The 18,965-nt window shown below is 38.9% G+C and overlaps 1 protein-coding gene across 15 annotated transcripts in view; it reads left to right on the top strand.

Annotated features, from left to right (window-relative positions):
* Window positions 1-18,965, top strand: part of TRDN (triadin) — a 351,197-nt gene that overhangs the window by 292,635 nt on the left and 39,597 nt on the right. For 13 of the 15 annotated variants that reach the window (XM_074990631.1, XM_074990634.1, XM_074990630.1 and 10 more), the window contains 6 exons: window positions 1,076-1,123; window positions 5,511-5,555; window positions 7,478-7,495; window positions 9,352-9,399; window positions 10,036-10,056; window positions 14,941-14,967. In XM_074990631.1, coding sequence (XP_074846732.1) covers window positions 1,076-1,123; window positions 5,511-5,555; window positions 7,478-7,495; window positions 9,352-9,399; window positions 10,036-10,056; window positions 14,941-14,967 — 207 coding nt within the window. The remainder of the gene's footprint in view (window positions 1-1,075; window positions 1,124-5,510; window positions 5,556-7,477; window positions 7,496-9,351; window positions 9,400-10,035; window positions 10,057-14,940; window positions 14,968-18,965) is intronic. The other 2 variants (XM_074990632.1, XM_074990639.1) reach the window with 2 other exon arrangements.

An 18,965-nucleotide genomic window follows, 5' to 3' on the forward strand; every position in this document is an offset into this window, starting at 1 on the left:
ATAGACGCTGCGCCTCATAGGCTGCTTCTGCACTCGCCCCCTCGTGTCAGAGGTGGCATGATAATGAGGCAATTCGAAACAGGCTAATGAGGCGCTAATGTGCATAGTCAGCACCCCATTAGCATAATGACAACCACATAAATTTGGAAGTGCAGACTTCAAAGTGCAGATTGACAGTGAAAATGGGAGTAGCTTCAAAATAAGTGCTCCACTTCCACATTCCCTTTCTCCGATCTAGTTTTCTGGGTGGTAAGAGAATGTGGAAGTGGGGTGCTTATTTCGAAGCTTTCTGCATCCTCACTGTCAATCTGCAGTTCAAAGTCTACACTTTGAACTTTGCGTGGCTGCTATTGTGCTAAAGAGGTATTGAATATGCAAATTAGCATTTCATTAGCCAGCTTCAAATTGCCTCATTACCATGTCTCTGCCGACGGGAGGGATTGAGTGTAGAAGTAGCCATAGAATGAAGTTCATCAATTTCAAAGTAAGTCATCCACTATTTCAAAATTATTTCAAAATAGTGGTTGCAGTGTGTAAATACTCACACAGTTATTTCCAAATAGTGGCTGCTATTTCAAAATAATTTGGCTGTGTAGATGTATCCCTAGATTTATACTGGTATAATTGAGGTGAGACTCTTGCATGGCAATTACGTTATTATATGTTGTTATACAATTATACATTATTACAATATTATTATTATTTGTCTTACACATTTTCATCTGCTTTGCACTGGTCTGTTCATGGAAGGAGCATTAGCTTAATTCCCTCCACACAAACTTTGAAGTTGCTAACTTCCAAGCCGCGGCAGGCAGTGTAGCCACAGGCACTTTGAAATACCCGCTCAAGCTCAAGTGCCCTTACTTCCAAAACACAGCTTGCCACCACTTTGAAGCTAGCGCAAAGTGGGAATTATGCTAATGAGATGCTGCATATGCAGCACAGCATCTCATTGCTATTGTCTGATCAGGTTCGTTTACCTTCCCCCTTCAAAGGAGGGGACTAGTGTAGACCAGCCCATATTGTAATACAGGCTAATGTATTACCATTATCCTATGGCTCTTCTTATTTGCAGAACATCAATCTACTAAACAAGAAAAAGCCATTTCCTATACAAAACCAGGTAATCTTTTGTTTTCAGTTTCAGTGTTCCTATGTGGGCCCTATTCTAACAGGTTTTCAATGCTATACAATACTGGGGAAGGAGGAGGGGATGGGGTGGGGTTGTTGGTTCAGGGAATGGTTTTCCTTTGCTTCAGAGTGGTGAGATTTGTTCAAACAATTTATTTCAATCTCCTTACCAGTGGGAGTAAAGTGTTTATAAACTGCCCCTTAATAAGCCAAAGGTAAACATTTGAGCTTCCCTGATCTAAGCTTTTCCCTAACATGACCACTTGTTACCTAAGATGGCCCAAGTTTAAAACAAAACTAAACTAAACAAAACAGAACAAAATTAGGAGATGGTACCATGGGGTAAAACATAGCCCTGTGCAGAGCAGCGGCTTACAGTCTATCAGTCACTTACAGTCAAGGAGTTCTGTTTTTAATAGGTCTTGTTCTTGATCCTGTGCACTGGGGTGATGTGTGAATTTCAGTCATGAGGGCCACTGTGGGCCAGCTTGTGAAACCCTTCCCTCTTACTGAGCAACAGTTGCTGCATGAATAGTCTCACTGAGACAAGAAGGGGATTCAAGGTTTGGCCCAAAAGAAAAGAAATGTTAAGATGATTGTTTGTTTGACAGACAACTCAGCTATCTGGTGCTCAGTTTAAGCTGCTCCTGAATAGCCTTATTGTATGTAATAGGCACTGGAACAGCAGATGTCCGAGTCTCATTGATCTAGCTTGACAGTGCTGCTGTTATCATGGGAACTACCTTTGCATAAAAATAAACTCTTCTTGAATCAGTGCACTAATATATTTCTTACAAATACGCATTCCTTCAGTATCAGGCAGACACGTCTCACCTTCTCACCTCTGTGCCTGAAGAAATGTTTGTTGTGGTTATGACAGTTACTTTGTATTTTATTTTACCGTCTCCTTTGCATAATAACAGTGGAGCATGCCAGTAAACTTAGAATGTCATAAATATGCACAGGGCCCCCCTGCAAGATTCCACTGTGCAGAGCAGTGCGTGATATTTAGAGATCTTCTGTTGCTGCCTTGTTGAGGGGGGTGGGGAGAAGGTGCAGGCAGACAATGGTCCTCATCCTAGTCTTTGAACATTCAGAATATGTTTTTGCCTCATTGTCCATTATTTGTGTACTGGTTCTGGAGAATATGGGCCTCATTTAGGGATGCTGGTGCACAGAGGTGAAAAATAGGTTTTCCTTCACTTGATTCGTATGGGAGGATTTATCCCAAGGCAGGATATGTAATGGTACCACCATCATCTCATGGATGGGCAGCTTTAAGAGTCACTCTTTCACTTAACCGGCCACCCACTTGGTAATTAGTGCTGACTCCTGCAGGTCTCCTGGCAGTGAGATGGTCACTGCCACATTCCACCATTGAAACCTCCCCCTTTGACAGAATTTTCATCTATCAGGTCTTCCATCAGGGTGTGTGTGGCTGGTCCCTATGCCAGCATAGATCCTGAGCTGAACCTGGCTTACAAAAACAGCAGAAGCTCATGGAGTAGCTGAATTAGCATATCAGTGTAAGTGGACTCTGTTGAGGCAGTCTTTTGCCCTGGGCAGTGAAAACCGTCCAGTTCAGTTCACTTCACACTGATGGAAGGTTGGAGGCTTTTTCTTGGCTGCTCTGCTGCATGCAACACATTCGGTCAGCATGAATGTTTGCCCTCTTCACACACTGAAATCAGCACTGACCTAATGGCCAGCCGTATCTCCTCCAGATGTCAGTATATAGTTACATTTCTGAATTTAGTGGGTCTTATACCACACAGCCAATGCCACCATCTTTTTGCAAAACTGTTATGTTGGGGTGGCCAAAAGTTTGCAGAATTATGAACTGGAGTAGAGCCCTTGGAATTTAAACCCTTAATGACACCAATGTTGTTGAATTTGTTGTGTGTAAGAGATCTTTTCTTAGGTGATTCAGTGTTACTTTGGAGAAGTGTGACAGGAGCGTAAAGGTGGCAGTTGCCCTGGGCTTGATGTTTCAAAGGGGCCGAGCACTTCACACCTCTTTGAATTACTGTGGCAGTGCTGCTGTGCAGCTGTTAAGGTTTGGAGGGTGCCATAGGCCCTACCTCTCCTGCCTTTGTCCCCACCCTTTCTCAGATGTGGAGTTGGGTCCACCTCCCACTTGGCCCTGGGACCTGTAACGGCTGTTGGCATTGCTGAATGTAACTCCTATAATTTGTGCCACCAAACTCAGAGGTGCTGCAAGACTGAAAAATCAGCAATTGTAGAAAAAAGTTATTGACCCGAAAGGGTAAATCATAAATTCAGCCAAATCAAGAGAACCAAATTCATCCCTTGGGTAGCTCTGTTGAAATTTGGGGAAATGTATAAAAATCAATTTGACCTTTATGTTTTTGTACTTACAACTGTGTCAGTAAAAGGAAGAATATTAATGACAAGATGTCATCAGAACAAGTATTGTGTGGAGAAAGGAAATTCTACTTTATGAAAATTTCAAGAGTTCACAATTTGACTTAATTCCTAAGCAGAATGAAGTGTAAAAAATTAAAAATAATTCTATGAAAAAAGTTTTCTTTATCAATCACAATCTTTTAATGTGTGTTGTACGTATATCAATGCAATGCAAAATGTTTAAAATGGGGACAAAAGTAATTTCAAAATGAAAAATCAAAATGTTTTATTCCAAAAATGTTAATACGGGACATGTTGAAACCCAGAACTATTTCCCCAAAATGGAATTTTTACAAACTCGATACAATGACTTTATACTTTGTTTTGATTTCAGTGGTACTACGTGCTCAGCTAGAAAATAATTGTGTCAAAGTTTTCCCAACCATCTCTTCTCAAAAGTTTGGGGAATATATTGAGTTTAAGTGAGCATGCAGATATTCAAAGACTTCCCTAACATAATCCCTCTCTCTCACTCAATACGTAGAGATGCAGGTAAAAGGATTATCCAGCCACTTTGTAAAGATCTGACTGGATGTGAGGAAAAGTGTTGCATCCATGACAGGGAGATCTGCCACCAGATGAGCAGATCCGTAATCTGAAGAGGACTAAGTTAAGGGTATCTGTTATGTGAGTGAACACAAAAGAGGGGTCCTCACCCTTAACAAATCATATTCAAACCTACACAAAGATTTGTCAGTTATCTCATTCTTTGTTTATGTATTTCTATTTTCTCTTGTATATTTAGTGTTTAAAGTATTCGGGACAAGGACTGCGGTTTTGTTCTGTTTGCACAGTGCCTAGTGCAATGGGGTTCTGGCCCATGACAGAGTCTCCTAGGCACTGAAGTCATACAAATAACAAAAATAAAATTAAAAAGAAATGATTTGTGGGTACTCAATTGTTGTAGTTACCAGAATAATTGACACTAAGATTTTATTTCATATGCCTGTCTAATGAAAACTTAATTCAGTAGGACTATTTGGTGTCAATATGCCAAACAAGATTCAAACTTTTTGCTCTGCTCTTCCATATTTGGAGACAAAGCTGGACATTTTGTATATTTTGTGCCCTTTGGCTTATACTGATTTCATTGCACGTGTTTCACTTGTTGAAAAAGCACCTAAATACATAGCACTGCCAGAGTCATGGGCTTCCTACAATTGAGCGCTGAGCGAACCTCAGGAAATCCCAGCATACAAATCTGTTAAAAAGGCTGTCCTCCCTGTATTTTTATTTTGAGAAGAGGCTGGATATAGTGAAAGATTCATGGAGAAAGTGTTCTTGTGAGGCTTGCATCATAACTACGAAAAGCAAAAACCATTCATTTTAAAGCCCCTAAGCATTAAGACTTTGGTAATGGTAGAAAGCTCCTTCTGAGGTTCACTTATCACTAACCCACTTGGATGGTACAGTGACCATTTAAAGTCCTCTGGACCTTTCCCTACTGTATTAGCTTATGAAGCTATGGATAGACAAACCCTAGGGCTACGTCTAAACTTGCATTATTCTTTTGAAAGAGGGAAATGAGGGAAATCAAAAATGCAAATGAGGCACTGATTTACATATCTCATGCTTCAGTTGCATAATCTCTTTTCAGAAAAGATTCTTTCAAAAGAAAAAAAGCAGTGTAGCCAAGGGTCTTTTGAAAATAAACCCTATCTTCATTTTCATCTGACAATCACAAGTAATAAAGTAGCTCAATAATAGAAACCTAAACAGAATGTAAAGGAACAAAATTATTAACTCATTTGTGGTAGCTGAAGAGTTTCACCATTCGGTTATGTTTCTTCATTATTTTATTTCACCAGGTAATCAGAATGCATAATTTTGCAATGCTACAATGAAAGTGATAGTAAAATAATGTGTTTATTTTATTTATAATGATATTGCTGGTTGTACACCTATGTTAACATCAAATTAATTTTTATCTTTTATACCTTTCCTTAATACAGAGGAGAAAATCAAACAAGAAAAGGCAGTTGCCACTGAAAAAACAGGTAAGGGAGTGGTCATCCTATGTAAATGTATGCTTTTGTCAATACAATCCAGAATTCACATTTATGTATTACATTTAAATTACAATTATTATTCAGAAACATTTTTGAAATATGTAAACTGGCAGCACATATATCCAGACAGTCCCCATAGGAAGTTGATCAGAGTTGATCAGCTATAGTTATAGCTTGGACTACAGCTTTGGAGTACTGTTCAATGATTGAGGCTCCAACATAAAATGTTTTGTGCATATTTTTATCACACAATTGCTGTGCATTATTTTGAATATGTTTCTTGTTTAGTGCACAACTGTCCTTGCAAATTAGATGCCCAATGATACTGTGTATAGCTGAAGACAGTTGTTTTCCTTAAATAGAAATCGTTGACTATATAGTTCATCTTTACATTATACTAGGAATTTGCATGATAAAGGAACTATACCATAATATGATGAAACATAATATCAGACCTACATAGCTAGTAAAAATATTGTTTTATATTCACTATGCAAATACACTATCACAAAGTAAAGTCCAAAAAAGTTTAATTTATGCATGATAATAGCTTTGAGAAAATTTTGAAACACAATACCACAATATTTTATATGGAATGTTGGAACCTTCAAATCATATCGACAAGTATTATTAAATGAGTTAGCTACCAGAAATGGCAAAAACTAGCTTACAGAAGGAAAGCAATAGCATTTCTGCAATTAACTTCATGCTTTTTTTTTTTAAATATTCAGGTAAGTTTCATTTTTGAGTTGTGACCCAAAGTACTGTAAAAATGTTTCTTGCACTATATCTGGGAATGGATGGAAACAGGAGTGTGAGAAATCTCATAACAGGATCGCTTTTTGTGAGATTTCCAGTCCAGTTTCAGACTCAAAAGTTCCAGAGAGTGTGGATAAGCTTCATCTAAGCATTCCTGCTTTTTGACATTGGTCAAAACCAAGTCTAACCTCCATAGTATCATAATGGACCACAGGCTAAATGTGAGTCAACAGTGTGATGCTGTTGCTAAAAAAGCCAACAAGATTCTGGGATGCATCAACTGGCATGTAGCAACCAAGACACGATAGGTCATTCTTCCACTCTACTCTGCATGTTAGGCCTCAGCTGAAGTACTGTGTCCAGTTCTGGGCACCACATTTCAACAAAGATGTGGGGAAATTGGAGAAGGTCCAGAGAAGAATAACAAGAATGATTAAAGGTCTAGAAACCATGAGCTATAAGGAAAGACTAAAAGAACTGGATTTGTTTAGTTTAGAAAAGAGAAGAATTAGCAGGGACATGATAGCAGTTTTCAAGAACCTCAAAGAGGGTTGCAAGGAGGAGAGAGAAAAATTATTCTCCTTAGGCTCGGAGGATAGGCCAAGGAGCAATGGGCTTGAACTGCAGCAAGGAAGGTTTAGGCTGGACATTAGGAAAAGCTTCCTAACTGTCAGAGTGGTTAAGCAGTGGAATAAATTACCTATGAAGGTTGTGGAATCTCCATCACTGGAGATTTTTAACAGAAGGTTAGATAGATACATATCGGAGATGATCTAGATGGTAGCTGGTCCTGCCAAGAGGGCAGGGAACTGGACTCAATGACCTCTCAAGGTCCCTTCCAATTCTATGATTCAATAAGTTTATTTAACAATGATTATCAGTGAAAATCTAATGGTAGTTACAAAAGCACTTAAGTAGATTAGGCACCTATCTGCATCCTTAGGGTCCATATTCCTTTGTAAATCTGGCCCTTAAGTATGCTTACTTATGCATACTTACATGTGAAAGGAATGAGAGAATTCAGCTAAGAATGAGTAAAGAAGGAATATACAAAAGGGAGGGAACAAAGTTAAAAGGCAACATTTTCACAATAAATTTCTAAAGTCTTTCTTCCTTAATATGCTATTTTTACCTTCTTTTATCCTTTTTAGTCAAGTCACAGCCAGCAAGTACGTGGTATAGACCTTGAGAAGGATAAATCTGTAATATAATTGGATGTGTGTGTATTTTAGTTTTAACAAATAAAAACATTTGATTGGTATTTATTTTAGTTTTTGCTTAAAGCTACATTCTCTCTCCCCCAGCAACCCTAATCTCTCTGCTATTACTTTGATTTAACACATTTGTTTGTTATTCCTAACTGACAGCCCATTCAGTTTTCCATATGCAATTGCTTTCAGATAGTATTCATCTTGTTCTCTCCAATATCACAAATTTTGAAGCAGAAATGACTAAAGGATTAGCAAACTCTTGAAATACCATGGTTAGCGATTACCTGGGGCTGAATGAACATGGCTGGTCCAGTAAACAAAACTGAAAATATATATACAAAAGTGGTGGAGCGTCCACACACAAAATGTGTTTTGTCAACAGTGTATCAACAAAAGTTGACACTTTTGCCAGCAAACTTCTGCCTCTCCCACATAGGAAGAGTGCCTTTCTCAACAGATTCTGTCAACCAAAAAGCTGTGTGGTTGCTCTGGGGGCACTTCTGTGGATAGACAGGGCTTCCACTTCTCTGGGCAACCCTGTTTGCAGAGCTTTTGGTCCACTGTTCTGTTGAGAGCGGGCCGAGCAATCTGGCTGCTCTCTGTATACAGAGCCGATTGCTCTTTCAATCCTCTTTAGTGTATGGCCACACTCTGTTGACAGAAATTTTATCAGAAAATCTTTTCTAACAGAAATGACAGTCAACAGATACTTCTAGTGTAGCTGTAGTCATAATGTAAGAGCTTAGGGTTGCTATAGTTTTCTTTTACGCAGGTGCATTTATAACCTGCAAATCATACAATCCTAGCTCTCTGTTCTTAAATCAATATTTCTCTTCAGTCTTCCCTTCTCTTGCCTTCAAAATGCCATACAACTTTTAAACTGTTAAAAATTATTGTGAACAAAAAAAGTGAAAAATGCACTGCTGATGAAGCAGCTTTCCCCCTTTTTCCTCCATAGTGATAGATGGTCTATTCATATGCTTTGGGAGTTCAACTTAAGTATCAGACTTGCAAACAAACGCTTGGTAAAGAGATGATAAGTTTGCAAGTTCCCATTGATCCCCAGTAGTATGTATCAGTCCCCCAAAGACATCAGTGATCCACCTGTTTGTGGTCTGTGCTGCTGATCTGAAGGTAGACTACCTAAGCACAGAACTTACACTATAAAACATACCTCCCTGTTGGTTTTGCAGCATAGGCTTTAAATCTCAGTCTTGCAGAGCTTTTTATCCCTCGAGGTATGTGCATAACTCCTGGCAACATTATAATAGCACTTATATGTTGACAGATAGCCATGTTAGTCTGTATTCTATCAAAACAAACTAGCAGTCATGTAACACTTTAAAGATTAACAAAATAATTCATTAGGTGATGAGCTTTCGTGGAACAGACCCACTTCTTCAGCTCACAGCCATACGAGAACAGACTCCAAAGGACCTCTGCTTTATATATTGAGTCTGTTCTGGTAAGGCAATGATCTGAAGAAGTGGGTCTGTCCCACAAAAGCTTATCACCTAATAAATTATTTTGTTAGTCTTTAAAGTGCTACATGACTGCTTTTTTGTTTTGATAGCACTTATATAGTGCATCATGGAGAGACTTGACACTGCAATGCAATATTACTCATAGCTACTTTGCTGAAGACTTCATAATGAATAGACTGTTAGAAGCTAGTCACTTGGCTTTTTCCCACAATAACAGCATGTACAATATAAGAAAAATGTTTACTCCTGAAGACAACATACATGTGGCTCTCACTACTTTAACAAATATATCACTGACTTAAGCTGTTTAATACTGCTGCTTTTGTGTAGAACATGAAACTGTCAAACATGGAAAAGAAGTTCCACAAACAAAATCAGGTAAGCTTTATGTTATGTGCAGTTATCCCTACATTTTAAAATGGCTGTGTAGACAAAAATCATAATGGAACTGCCTGTGACAGATGCACAATGTACAAATTTGTCATATCGTTAAACTTGGCGAATGCAATGTCCTTGAGGTGTGGCATTACCGTCATTACATGTCTCTAGAATTCTTATGTCAGTTTCCTCAGCTATATAAAGACGTTTTCCTGATTCCTTGACTCCAGTCTTGTTGAGAAAGTTAAGTCAGCAAAGTTTGATCTGTAATCTGAAAGTGTATCTTTTGAATACTTTCATCTACAAACTATTTTTGTATCATTCTGTTATTCATTTGGATTTCATTTTGTTTCTGCATGGTTCAAATTCTTTGGAATATCCCTTTACATTTTGTTAAACCACTCTTAAATATTATTATTGGTATGAAGTCTTTCTGTGTCATGTATAATAGCTAGCTATCTCAAAATGTTTATAATTGTTATTATGATGTGAGTTACAGTAGTAAGTTCACTAAAAACAATGTTTGATTATATAAGAAAATTAATAAGTAAAGCAAGCTTTGAACTGACAACTAATATGCCAGCCTTCTTGATACATCTCCATTCTGAATATTAGTCTTCCTCTTTTATTTCTCAGCCAAACCAAAAATAACTACAAGTATGTGCCATAGATATTTTCTACTGAATATAAACGTGCCTTTTCATGCATGATGACTTGGATTGGGTTTCAATTTTTGCAATTTTGTCATGCTAAAGCATGTTGTTTTATTTTTCTAAAAGTGCCTGTATTGTGGATTTTGTTCATTCTGCCTCAAAAGCAAATGAATCAAAGCTACTGGTGATCTAATATTGTAAAGCTGCAACAATCAGATAAGCTAGTTTGTCATTACTTTTTATATGAGTAAAGTAAATTAATCTAGTAGCATATTAGGTTGGTGTGAATTAGGTGAGTGTGGGAACATATCCCATTTTGATAAATTATAGATTAATTAGAATAATTAAATAGTGTTTAGCATAATGGAATTATAAGACTGTGTTATATAATTTCTTTTGTTACAGCTGGAAGGGAAGGAGGGGTCTTTCGAAGATGGGGTTTACTTTCAAAAGAGCCACATCTACCCTGCTTTTCTTCTTTTGAAAGAAGCTCTTTTGAAAGAAGAATATGCAAATGGGACACCAGATATGTAAATCTGCACCTCATTTGCATTTTTGATTTCCCTCATTTGCATGCTCTTTTGAAAGAGGAATGCAAGTGTAGACACAGCCATAGTGAATTAAACATATATGCTTGCTTGCCTTTTCAGTGGCTTTTAATTTTTATATGTAACCGAATAAAATACCCAATTAAAATGAAGGAAAGAATGAAATATTATGGTGTTTAAGTGAGTTTCAAGAGAAATTAGACAAGACACACATATGCCGTGTCTACACTAGTGAGATCTTTTGGACTACCTGGGGCTCTTTTAAAAGACTTCGCGGAGCCTCTGCACACAAAATGCGTTCTTTAGAAAAAAACGTCACTTCTTTCGGTGGCCCTCTTCCTCTCCCAGATAAGGAAGAATGCCTTTTTCCAAAAGATTCTTTCAGAAAAAAAGCATGAGTAGATGCTCCGGAGGCCCATCTCTCAAAAGAGCAGTCCTCATGATGCCAGATTTTTTGATCCCCATCCTATTTTTTAAAAAGAGCAGGGGGCTGTGTGGATGCTCTCTTTCGAAAGAGCAGATCACTCTTTCGATCTACTTTTTTGTGTCTGGACGTACTCTTTTGAAAGAAGTTTCTTCTGAAGAGATCTTCTGAAAGAACTTCTTTTGAAGGATCACTGTACTGTAGATGGGGCCATAATGAGCCTTCCTCGCATTCTAGAAATGTCCCTTCTTGGCAACCATGGGAGTTTTGGTTGCGTAAAGGAGGGTTGGATTGGTGTCAATTACAGTGTGAAATTAGCTGTTCCATACTACACATAGTATTAAAAAAACTATAATAATACTTTAAATAAATGATCCGTGTTTATGCTTCTGGCAAGTGGGAATTAAGTCGTTAACATCTGAAAGATCTTTGGGCCAGGATCTGTCTTTGTTTTGTGTTTGTACAGTGCCCAGCACAGTGGGGCCTTGGCTCCTTGATGCTTCTATGTTACAAATACATTTACAAATGAATAATAATATTAAAAAATATAAAAGGCAAATCCTGAGAGGTATTGATCGTCTTCAACTCCCACTGAAGTCAGCAGGTGGCAGCAGCTCCTCATCACTAGGACTAGAGAAAAAAATAGCTTTAAAATTGTTTTGTAAAAACAAAATAATCAACAAAACTGATGCTTCAGGAAAAAGATCGGCTTTCTGCGGGAAAATGGCAACTTTTCATTTAAAAAAGACCTACCCAAAGCCTACACGTTTTAGCATTTTGGCAGAAAACAGACATTTTAATGGAGAAATGTTGCAAGACTTTAATGTTGGTATGTGGAATTGAATCAAATTTTTTTCATTTTTGCTCAGTTTGACATTAGAACACCTCCTTCTGAGCTACTCCAGTGCCTCATGGGACTGGCAGTTTGGGTAACTGGTAACGTCCCTCTCTTTTGTGAGTTGTCTTCCCAGACAGAATGCATTTCCCATGGTGCAATGAGGCCATGGAACTTCCATTATGTGCCATGGCAGCTAGGCAAGAGGGAAGACTGATACATCATGGCAGATATTACCAATGCATCTGCTGTTCTGATACATGTTAATGACAAACTATAGACAAGATGTGTCAATGTTAGTTTTGTGGGAATATATGTGCAAAAATCCTTGACCCTGCATTTTGTTGTTTGGAATAATTAGGTAAACAACAGACGTCCACCTAGCTACCTATAGACATTTATCCGCAATGTATACCCAGTAATCAGGGTATCCAGTACCCTGTGTAGCTGTAGTTAAAAGGCTTTCTCCATCAGCTTTTTTGAGCATCTTCATTTATATGAGTGTATCTTGGCTTTAACTGTTCTTTTTATCAATGAAGGGCTGCCCAATGCTGTTATTAATGGTGGCTTTTCAAAATAATTCATATGTATGTCCTAGAAACAAAGAGATAAATGTGTGCAAATCAGCACTTTAAAGATATGGATGCTGAGTAATCAGTGGTTTTCTGAGCTTGTATGTAGCACAGCTATAGGCTAGTGTGATGGGTATTCTGAGTCAAATTTCTTTCCAATTTGTATACTAGGCTATCCCCTTAGAATCAATGAAAAAGACATAAATCAGTGGAGAATTTGTCTCAGTATGTGAAAGAAATAAAAAACGGATTCCGAAGTACTCTATGTAAATTTTAATGTAATGACAAAACTAATTAGCAATTTGTCATTAAAATAATTAGAAAACCATGATATTTTCATTATCTTCAGTTAAGGATGGAACAGCATCTCTGTTGACAACTGGTCATTTATCAAGTCAGTACTTTTAATCAAATCTAAAACACAGTTCCTGCATACTGATTATTTTAAAGACTGTCAAATTATGACTGATTATCTTGAACAGAAGACAAAACTGGTGGTATTTTTCTTAAATAAGAAGTAAATGTTTAATTACATGACATACTAACATACAGTCGGAGAAAAACTTAGTGTGGAATTTTCAAAAGATGACATCATTGTCCCTTCATTATCCCTGCTGAATTCAGTAATAAAATTTCCACGTTCAGTGAAATTTCTGTCAACATTTTACAACTGGCTTTAATCCAGAGCTTCTTCTGTCTTAGTGCAGATAAGGGAGGGGAAGACAAAGGAGACTATGAATTTGTTTACACTATGCAGTGGATTGACATGACAATGACAATCTACTGGCCATAGATTTATCACATCTGCCACAGATGCATTAAATCAATATACAAGCTGGCTCCTATTGATGCCGGTACTCCAACAAAACTAGAAGCCAGTGCTGATAGGAGAACAGCCTCCTGTTGACCTTATGGCTTGCAAGATGCCACAGTAGGTATGTTGACTTTAGCTTCCCTATTTGTGTAGCTGAAGTAGGACGCTCGAGTAGACAAGGCCTACATTATCTTTATGTTTTCTGAACCAAGTCTGGGCCTTGCAGGGAGTGAGACAATCTTCTGTTCATAAGCCAAATGAGAGATGCAGTCTGGCTGCAGAAAATAGACAACAGAGGATAATAGGGACATGAGGTAGCCAAAGCACAGCACCCATAAGGCAACTTACAGCATTTTCAAATTTATTATAAGTATTGTTCGGGTGTTCAGTTTTAAAACAAAGTCCATGTTTTCCTAAGAAAATGGCTATCTTTTGTAAAAAGATATTTTTTAGTTGAAGATGCAACTTTCCATCAAAAAGTGTTTGGTCAGCTGTATTTATGATATAGATACACCATCAGATGAAATATGCCAGTCTCAGCAGAAGCTAAAGCTAATAGTTCACCCAAAGAATGTGGGAACCTGAAGAAAAGATTATATATATATCCCTACAAACTGAACCCATCCAATTCTGAAGTATTTCAGTTAAAAAGGATTAAGTTCCTGTCTAGCCAGCCGGGTTTCTCTCTTTCCTTATCTTAAACTTTATTGGATAAAATGAATATAAATGAAACAGAGGGGGAAAGAGACAGTTTCATTTTCCAGGCACCAGGCCTCAAACAGTTTAAAGTCAATGCCAGGATCACAATAGCACCTGAACTGCAGCCCCTTCCTCACCTCTCCACTCAGTCCTCTCTGCCTTTCTCCCTGCTCACTGCTTTTTGTTCCTCCTACCTTGCCAGCAGTGGGAGGAGCCTGGGGGAGAAGAGGCTGGCTGGAGGCAGGAGTGAAGCATGGATGGAGCCTCAGAAGGAAGCAACTTTGCAGGGGCAGGACCAAGATCAGAGTATGGGTGGAGCATGGGGTAGGGCCACAGTTCAGGGTCCAAGGCCCACAACAGATTAATCTGGCCCTACGTAATTTGGGGCAGCTCCTTCACTAGCACTATATCAAAATTACACCAGTTACAAAGCTGTCCTACTGTATCCATTGCACATTTTTTGCAGCAGTGCCTCCACACCACAGATGATTGTTCAAAGTTCTCTAGAAACACATAGCAAGAGACACTCTGTGCTCCAAATAATGTACAGTCTATTGATGAGGTCTGGGGGGATTGAAAGGTAGAGAGAGATGAAATCACTTGTCTTTGGTCAGACAGCAGGTCATTGTCAGAGCTATTAGTTAGGATGTATGTCTGGCAGGACAGCAGGGGAAAAACTTATATCAGTGTTACAGAAAACAAGATGTTAGGCAGCTAGAACATTGAGTGTTTATCCTGTTTAAATACTCACATGTATGAAAATCTTACATTGGCATGATAGCCGCATGTTAGATTACAGTACGTCAAAGGACAGGATGCATGGCTTTTGCTGTTAAATTCTGTGTACGTATCCATTGCATAGGCTCATTTATTTCAAAATTAGTATCCTGTGGGGACAGCTGAGGTTGAAAGTTAAGAGCTATCAAAACTGTCAATATCTAAAAATACAATACTATGAATGTCTTTTTAAAATTTCTTTCTTGTTGTTTCCTGAAGAACCAGCATCTGAAATTACAGTAGCAGGTAAATATTACGCTTCTCAAATATCTAACAGAAAAGACCAGTTTTATGCAATGTTTCTGTAGCTGTGTCAGTCCTGGGATATTAGGCCATTTCTACACATGCCCCTTCCTCCAGAAGGAAGCGGCATGGTAATGAGCAGCCCAAAAGATGCTAATGATCTACGGATGTAAATTTCCTGCACCTCATTAGCATATGGTCACATGATTTGGAGTCCGGAAGAAGCTCTTCTGGACTCCAAAATAGCCATGTAGCTGTGTGGCCCACAGGGATCCCCTGGAAGGAAATCCTGCTTCCAGGAGATCACTGTGGGCTGCGCATCTACACGACTATTTTGAAGTCCAGAACAGTTTTTTCTGGACTCTAAATCACATGGCCATATGCTAATGAGGCACAGGAAATTTACATCTATGCCTCATTAGCATCTTTTGGACTGCTCATTACCATGCCACTTCCTTCTGGAGGAAGGGGCATGTGTAGAAATGGCCTTAGAGACAAGGTGGGTGAAGGCAATATATTTTATTAGACCAACTTCTATTGGTCAAAGAGGCAAACTTTCAAGCTAGACAGTTCTCCTCAGGTATGGGGAAGATACTAAGGCTTTGACTACACTATGCAGCCTTTGTCAACATGGTTGTGTCTCTACAGCTGGGCAGTGTAGGCACTGTCAGCTTTTTTGTTGACAAATTATGTTTTATGGGACCAACTTCAGTGAGTGCACTTCTGCTGACAGTGACACTGACAGCTTCCTCAAACCCAGGAACAAAGCAGGAGGGGGGCCTGGCTCCCCGCCCCCTGGAAGGGCCAGGGACTTAAGATGGAAGGGGCGGGGCTTAGGACAGTTAGCTCTGCACCAGCTCACCACATGCGGAGTGATGGCACAGTTCTCTGTGTCATTGCAAAGGGGCCCTTCAGGAGCAGCACCATCTGGAGCTCTGGGGCCCTTTGAAATATTGAGCTTGGTGCCAGTTGCCTCGCATAACTTCCTTCCCACACCATCCCCATAGGAGGGCCTTCCTGCCACCAAAACACAGCACTTAGTGGCACTTATTGTTCGCAAAACTTTTGTCTTTCATGGCAAAACTTTTTTTTATTCTAACATCTCTGATTGACAAAAGTTTTGTTGTTTGCTTTCCAGTGGAGACATAGCCTAAGAGTGTTACAGCTAAACAGTAACACAGAGGTAGCTGTGTTAGTTTGTATTGAAAAAAAACAAAACAGCAGACATGTAGTACTTTGAAGACTAACAAAATAATTTATTAGGTGATGAAATTTCATGGGGCAGACCCACTTCTTCAGATCTGGCAATAAAACATTTCCAGTACAGAACTGATGGTTTATAATACAGAGATCCAAAAAATTTTAAAAAATATAAATAAATAAAACCCGACAAATTCAGTTCTATGTATCTGATTTGTCAGTTTTTATTTCAATTTTAATCTCCTGCACCTCTGCCAATGTTATACATGCCATCATGTGCCAACAATGCCCCTCTGCTGTGTATATCAGACAAACTGGAAAAACACTTCACCGAAGAATGAATGGGCACAGAGCAGACATTAGGAATCTGAATACACATAAAGCTGTCAGGGAGCATTTCAATGGAGTGGTCCATTCTGTTAAAGACTTGGGAATATGCATCACACAACAAAGAGACTTTAGCAGCAGATTACAAAGGGAGACATGAGAACTGGAGTTCATGCTCAAATTTGATGCATTGACTCTTGGCCTTAACAGAGAGATCAATTACCTCACGCGTTACAAAGACAGTCTCCCGGCCTTTGATACTCATAATGATCTCAGGCAGGACACTTAGTATTTCCCACCTCTCATCTCTCCCCTTCAGTTCTATGTATCTGATTTGTCATCAGTTTTTATTTCCATTTTTTTTTTATCTCTGTAATAGAAGAACATCAGTGCTGTACTGGAAATGCATGGCTCCAGATCTGAGGCAGTGGGTCTGTCCCATGAAAGTTCATCACCTAATAAATTATTTTGTTAGTCTTTAAAGTGCTACGTGATTGCTGCTAAACTGGAGATTGAACAGATAGTTCAGCATAACTACATACCATGTATTCTAAGGGACCTTTTAATGCAAAGTGGCCCATTAGCACTTCTTTAGGCATAGAGAAATAATGGAGGGAAGTGTGTTGCAGATTGTTGTAATAAACCATAAATCCAGTGTCTTCAATAAGACTATGTTTTTAGTGTCTAGCAAAGTAAACCAGGGAAATGCAATGTCACTAAACATGATTAACCAAATCATTGCCTGGTGTAACCTAGCATAGTTCCACTGAAATAATTAGTGCTATGCTGATTTACAGCTGTTGAGAATCTGGCCCAATGAACTGATTCTTTTGTATTCACTATACCTATTTATTTTTAAGTGTGTTTAGGTGAGCTAGACAGAGGTGAATAGCATTAAGCCAGCTTATGTTAATCAGATAGCACATACACCAAGAGACGGTTGGTTGGGTAATAGGGAGAGAAAATGAACAGTCCTCAGGCATACTGCCAGATCTCTGCTGCACTCAACAGAGGGTATTAGAATGCTGCAGATGCCTGCCATTATCCCCCTTAGTTAATTTCAGTATGTCTAGCTGGGAATAGTCTTAGCTGACTAGCTGTACTCTGAGGAGCAGGGTTTGGAAAAGGAATACTGAAAAGGGGTGTGCACATATATCAACCTAAGACATGTATGTTTGTTTGGTGAAAGGCTTAATAAAAATAATATACTGTTGTACCTCTATAGTCTGGTGAAATGGGCAAGATTTATTCCAACTGTAAATTAAGGAATATTTAATAACTACATGAGGGATCAATTTGCTGTAGGTATCCAGAATAGAATCCCCAAGTGAGAAAGGTGTCTTAGTTAATCATAGAACACTAGGACCGGAAGGGGCCTCGGGAGGCCATCGAGTCCAGTCCCCTGCCCCGACGGCAGGACCGACCACTATCTACACCATCCCTGATAGACATCTATCTAATCTGTTCTTAAATATCTCCAGCAAGGGAGATTCCACAACCTCCCTTGGCAACTTATTCCAGTACTTGACCACCCTGACAGTTAGGAACTTTTTCCTAATGTCCAACCTAAACTTCCCTTGCTGCAGTTTAAGTCCATTGCCTCTTGTTCTCTCCTCAGAGGCCAAGAAGAACAAGTTTTCTCCCTCCTCCTTATAACACCCTTTAAGATATCTGAAAACCACTATCATGTCCCCCCTCAATCTTCTTTTTTCCAAGCTAAACAAACCCAATTCTTTCAGCCTTTCTTCATAAGTCATGTTCTCCAGACCTTTTATCATTCTAGTTGCTCTTCTCTGGACCTTCTCTAATTTCTCCACATCTTTCTTGAATTGGGGTGCCCAGAACTGGACACAATATTCCAGCTGAGGTCTAACCAGCGCAGAGTAGAGTGGTAGAATGATTTCTCGTGTCTTGTTCACAACACACCTGCTAATGCATCCCAGAATCATGTTTGCTTTTTTTGCAACAGCATCACGCTGTTGACTCATATTTAACTTGTGATCTACTAGAACTCCTAGGTCCCTTTCTGCTGTACTCCTTCCTAGACAGTCTTTTCCCATTCTGTATGCGTGAAACAGATTATTCCTTCCTAAGTGCAGCACCTTACATTTATCTTTATTAAACTTCATCCTGTTTACTTCAGACCATTTCTCTAATTTATCTAGATCATTCTGAATTATGACCCTATCCTCCAAGGTAGTTGCAACCCCTCCCAGCTTGGTATCATCTACAAACTTAATAAGCGTACTTTCTATGCCAATATCCAAATCATTAATGAAGATATTGAACAGAACTGGTCCCAAAACAGACCCCTGCGGAACCCCACTTGTTATGCTTTTCCAGCTGGATTGAGCACCATTAACAACTACTCTCTGGGTGCGATTAGCCAGCCAGTTATGCACCCACCTTTTTGCAGCACGATTTAAGTTGGACTTGCCTAGTTTGTCGATAAGAATATTATGCGAGACAGTATC

This window comes from Carettochelys insculpta, chromosome 3, assembly GCF_033958435.1.
Source record: "Carettochelys insculpta isolate YL-2023 chromosome 3, ASM3395843v1, whole genome shotgun sequence".
Lineage (NCBI taxonomy): Eukaryota > Metazoa > Chordata > Testudines > Carettochelyidae > Carettochelys > Carettochelys insculpta.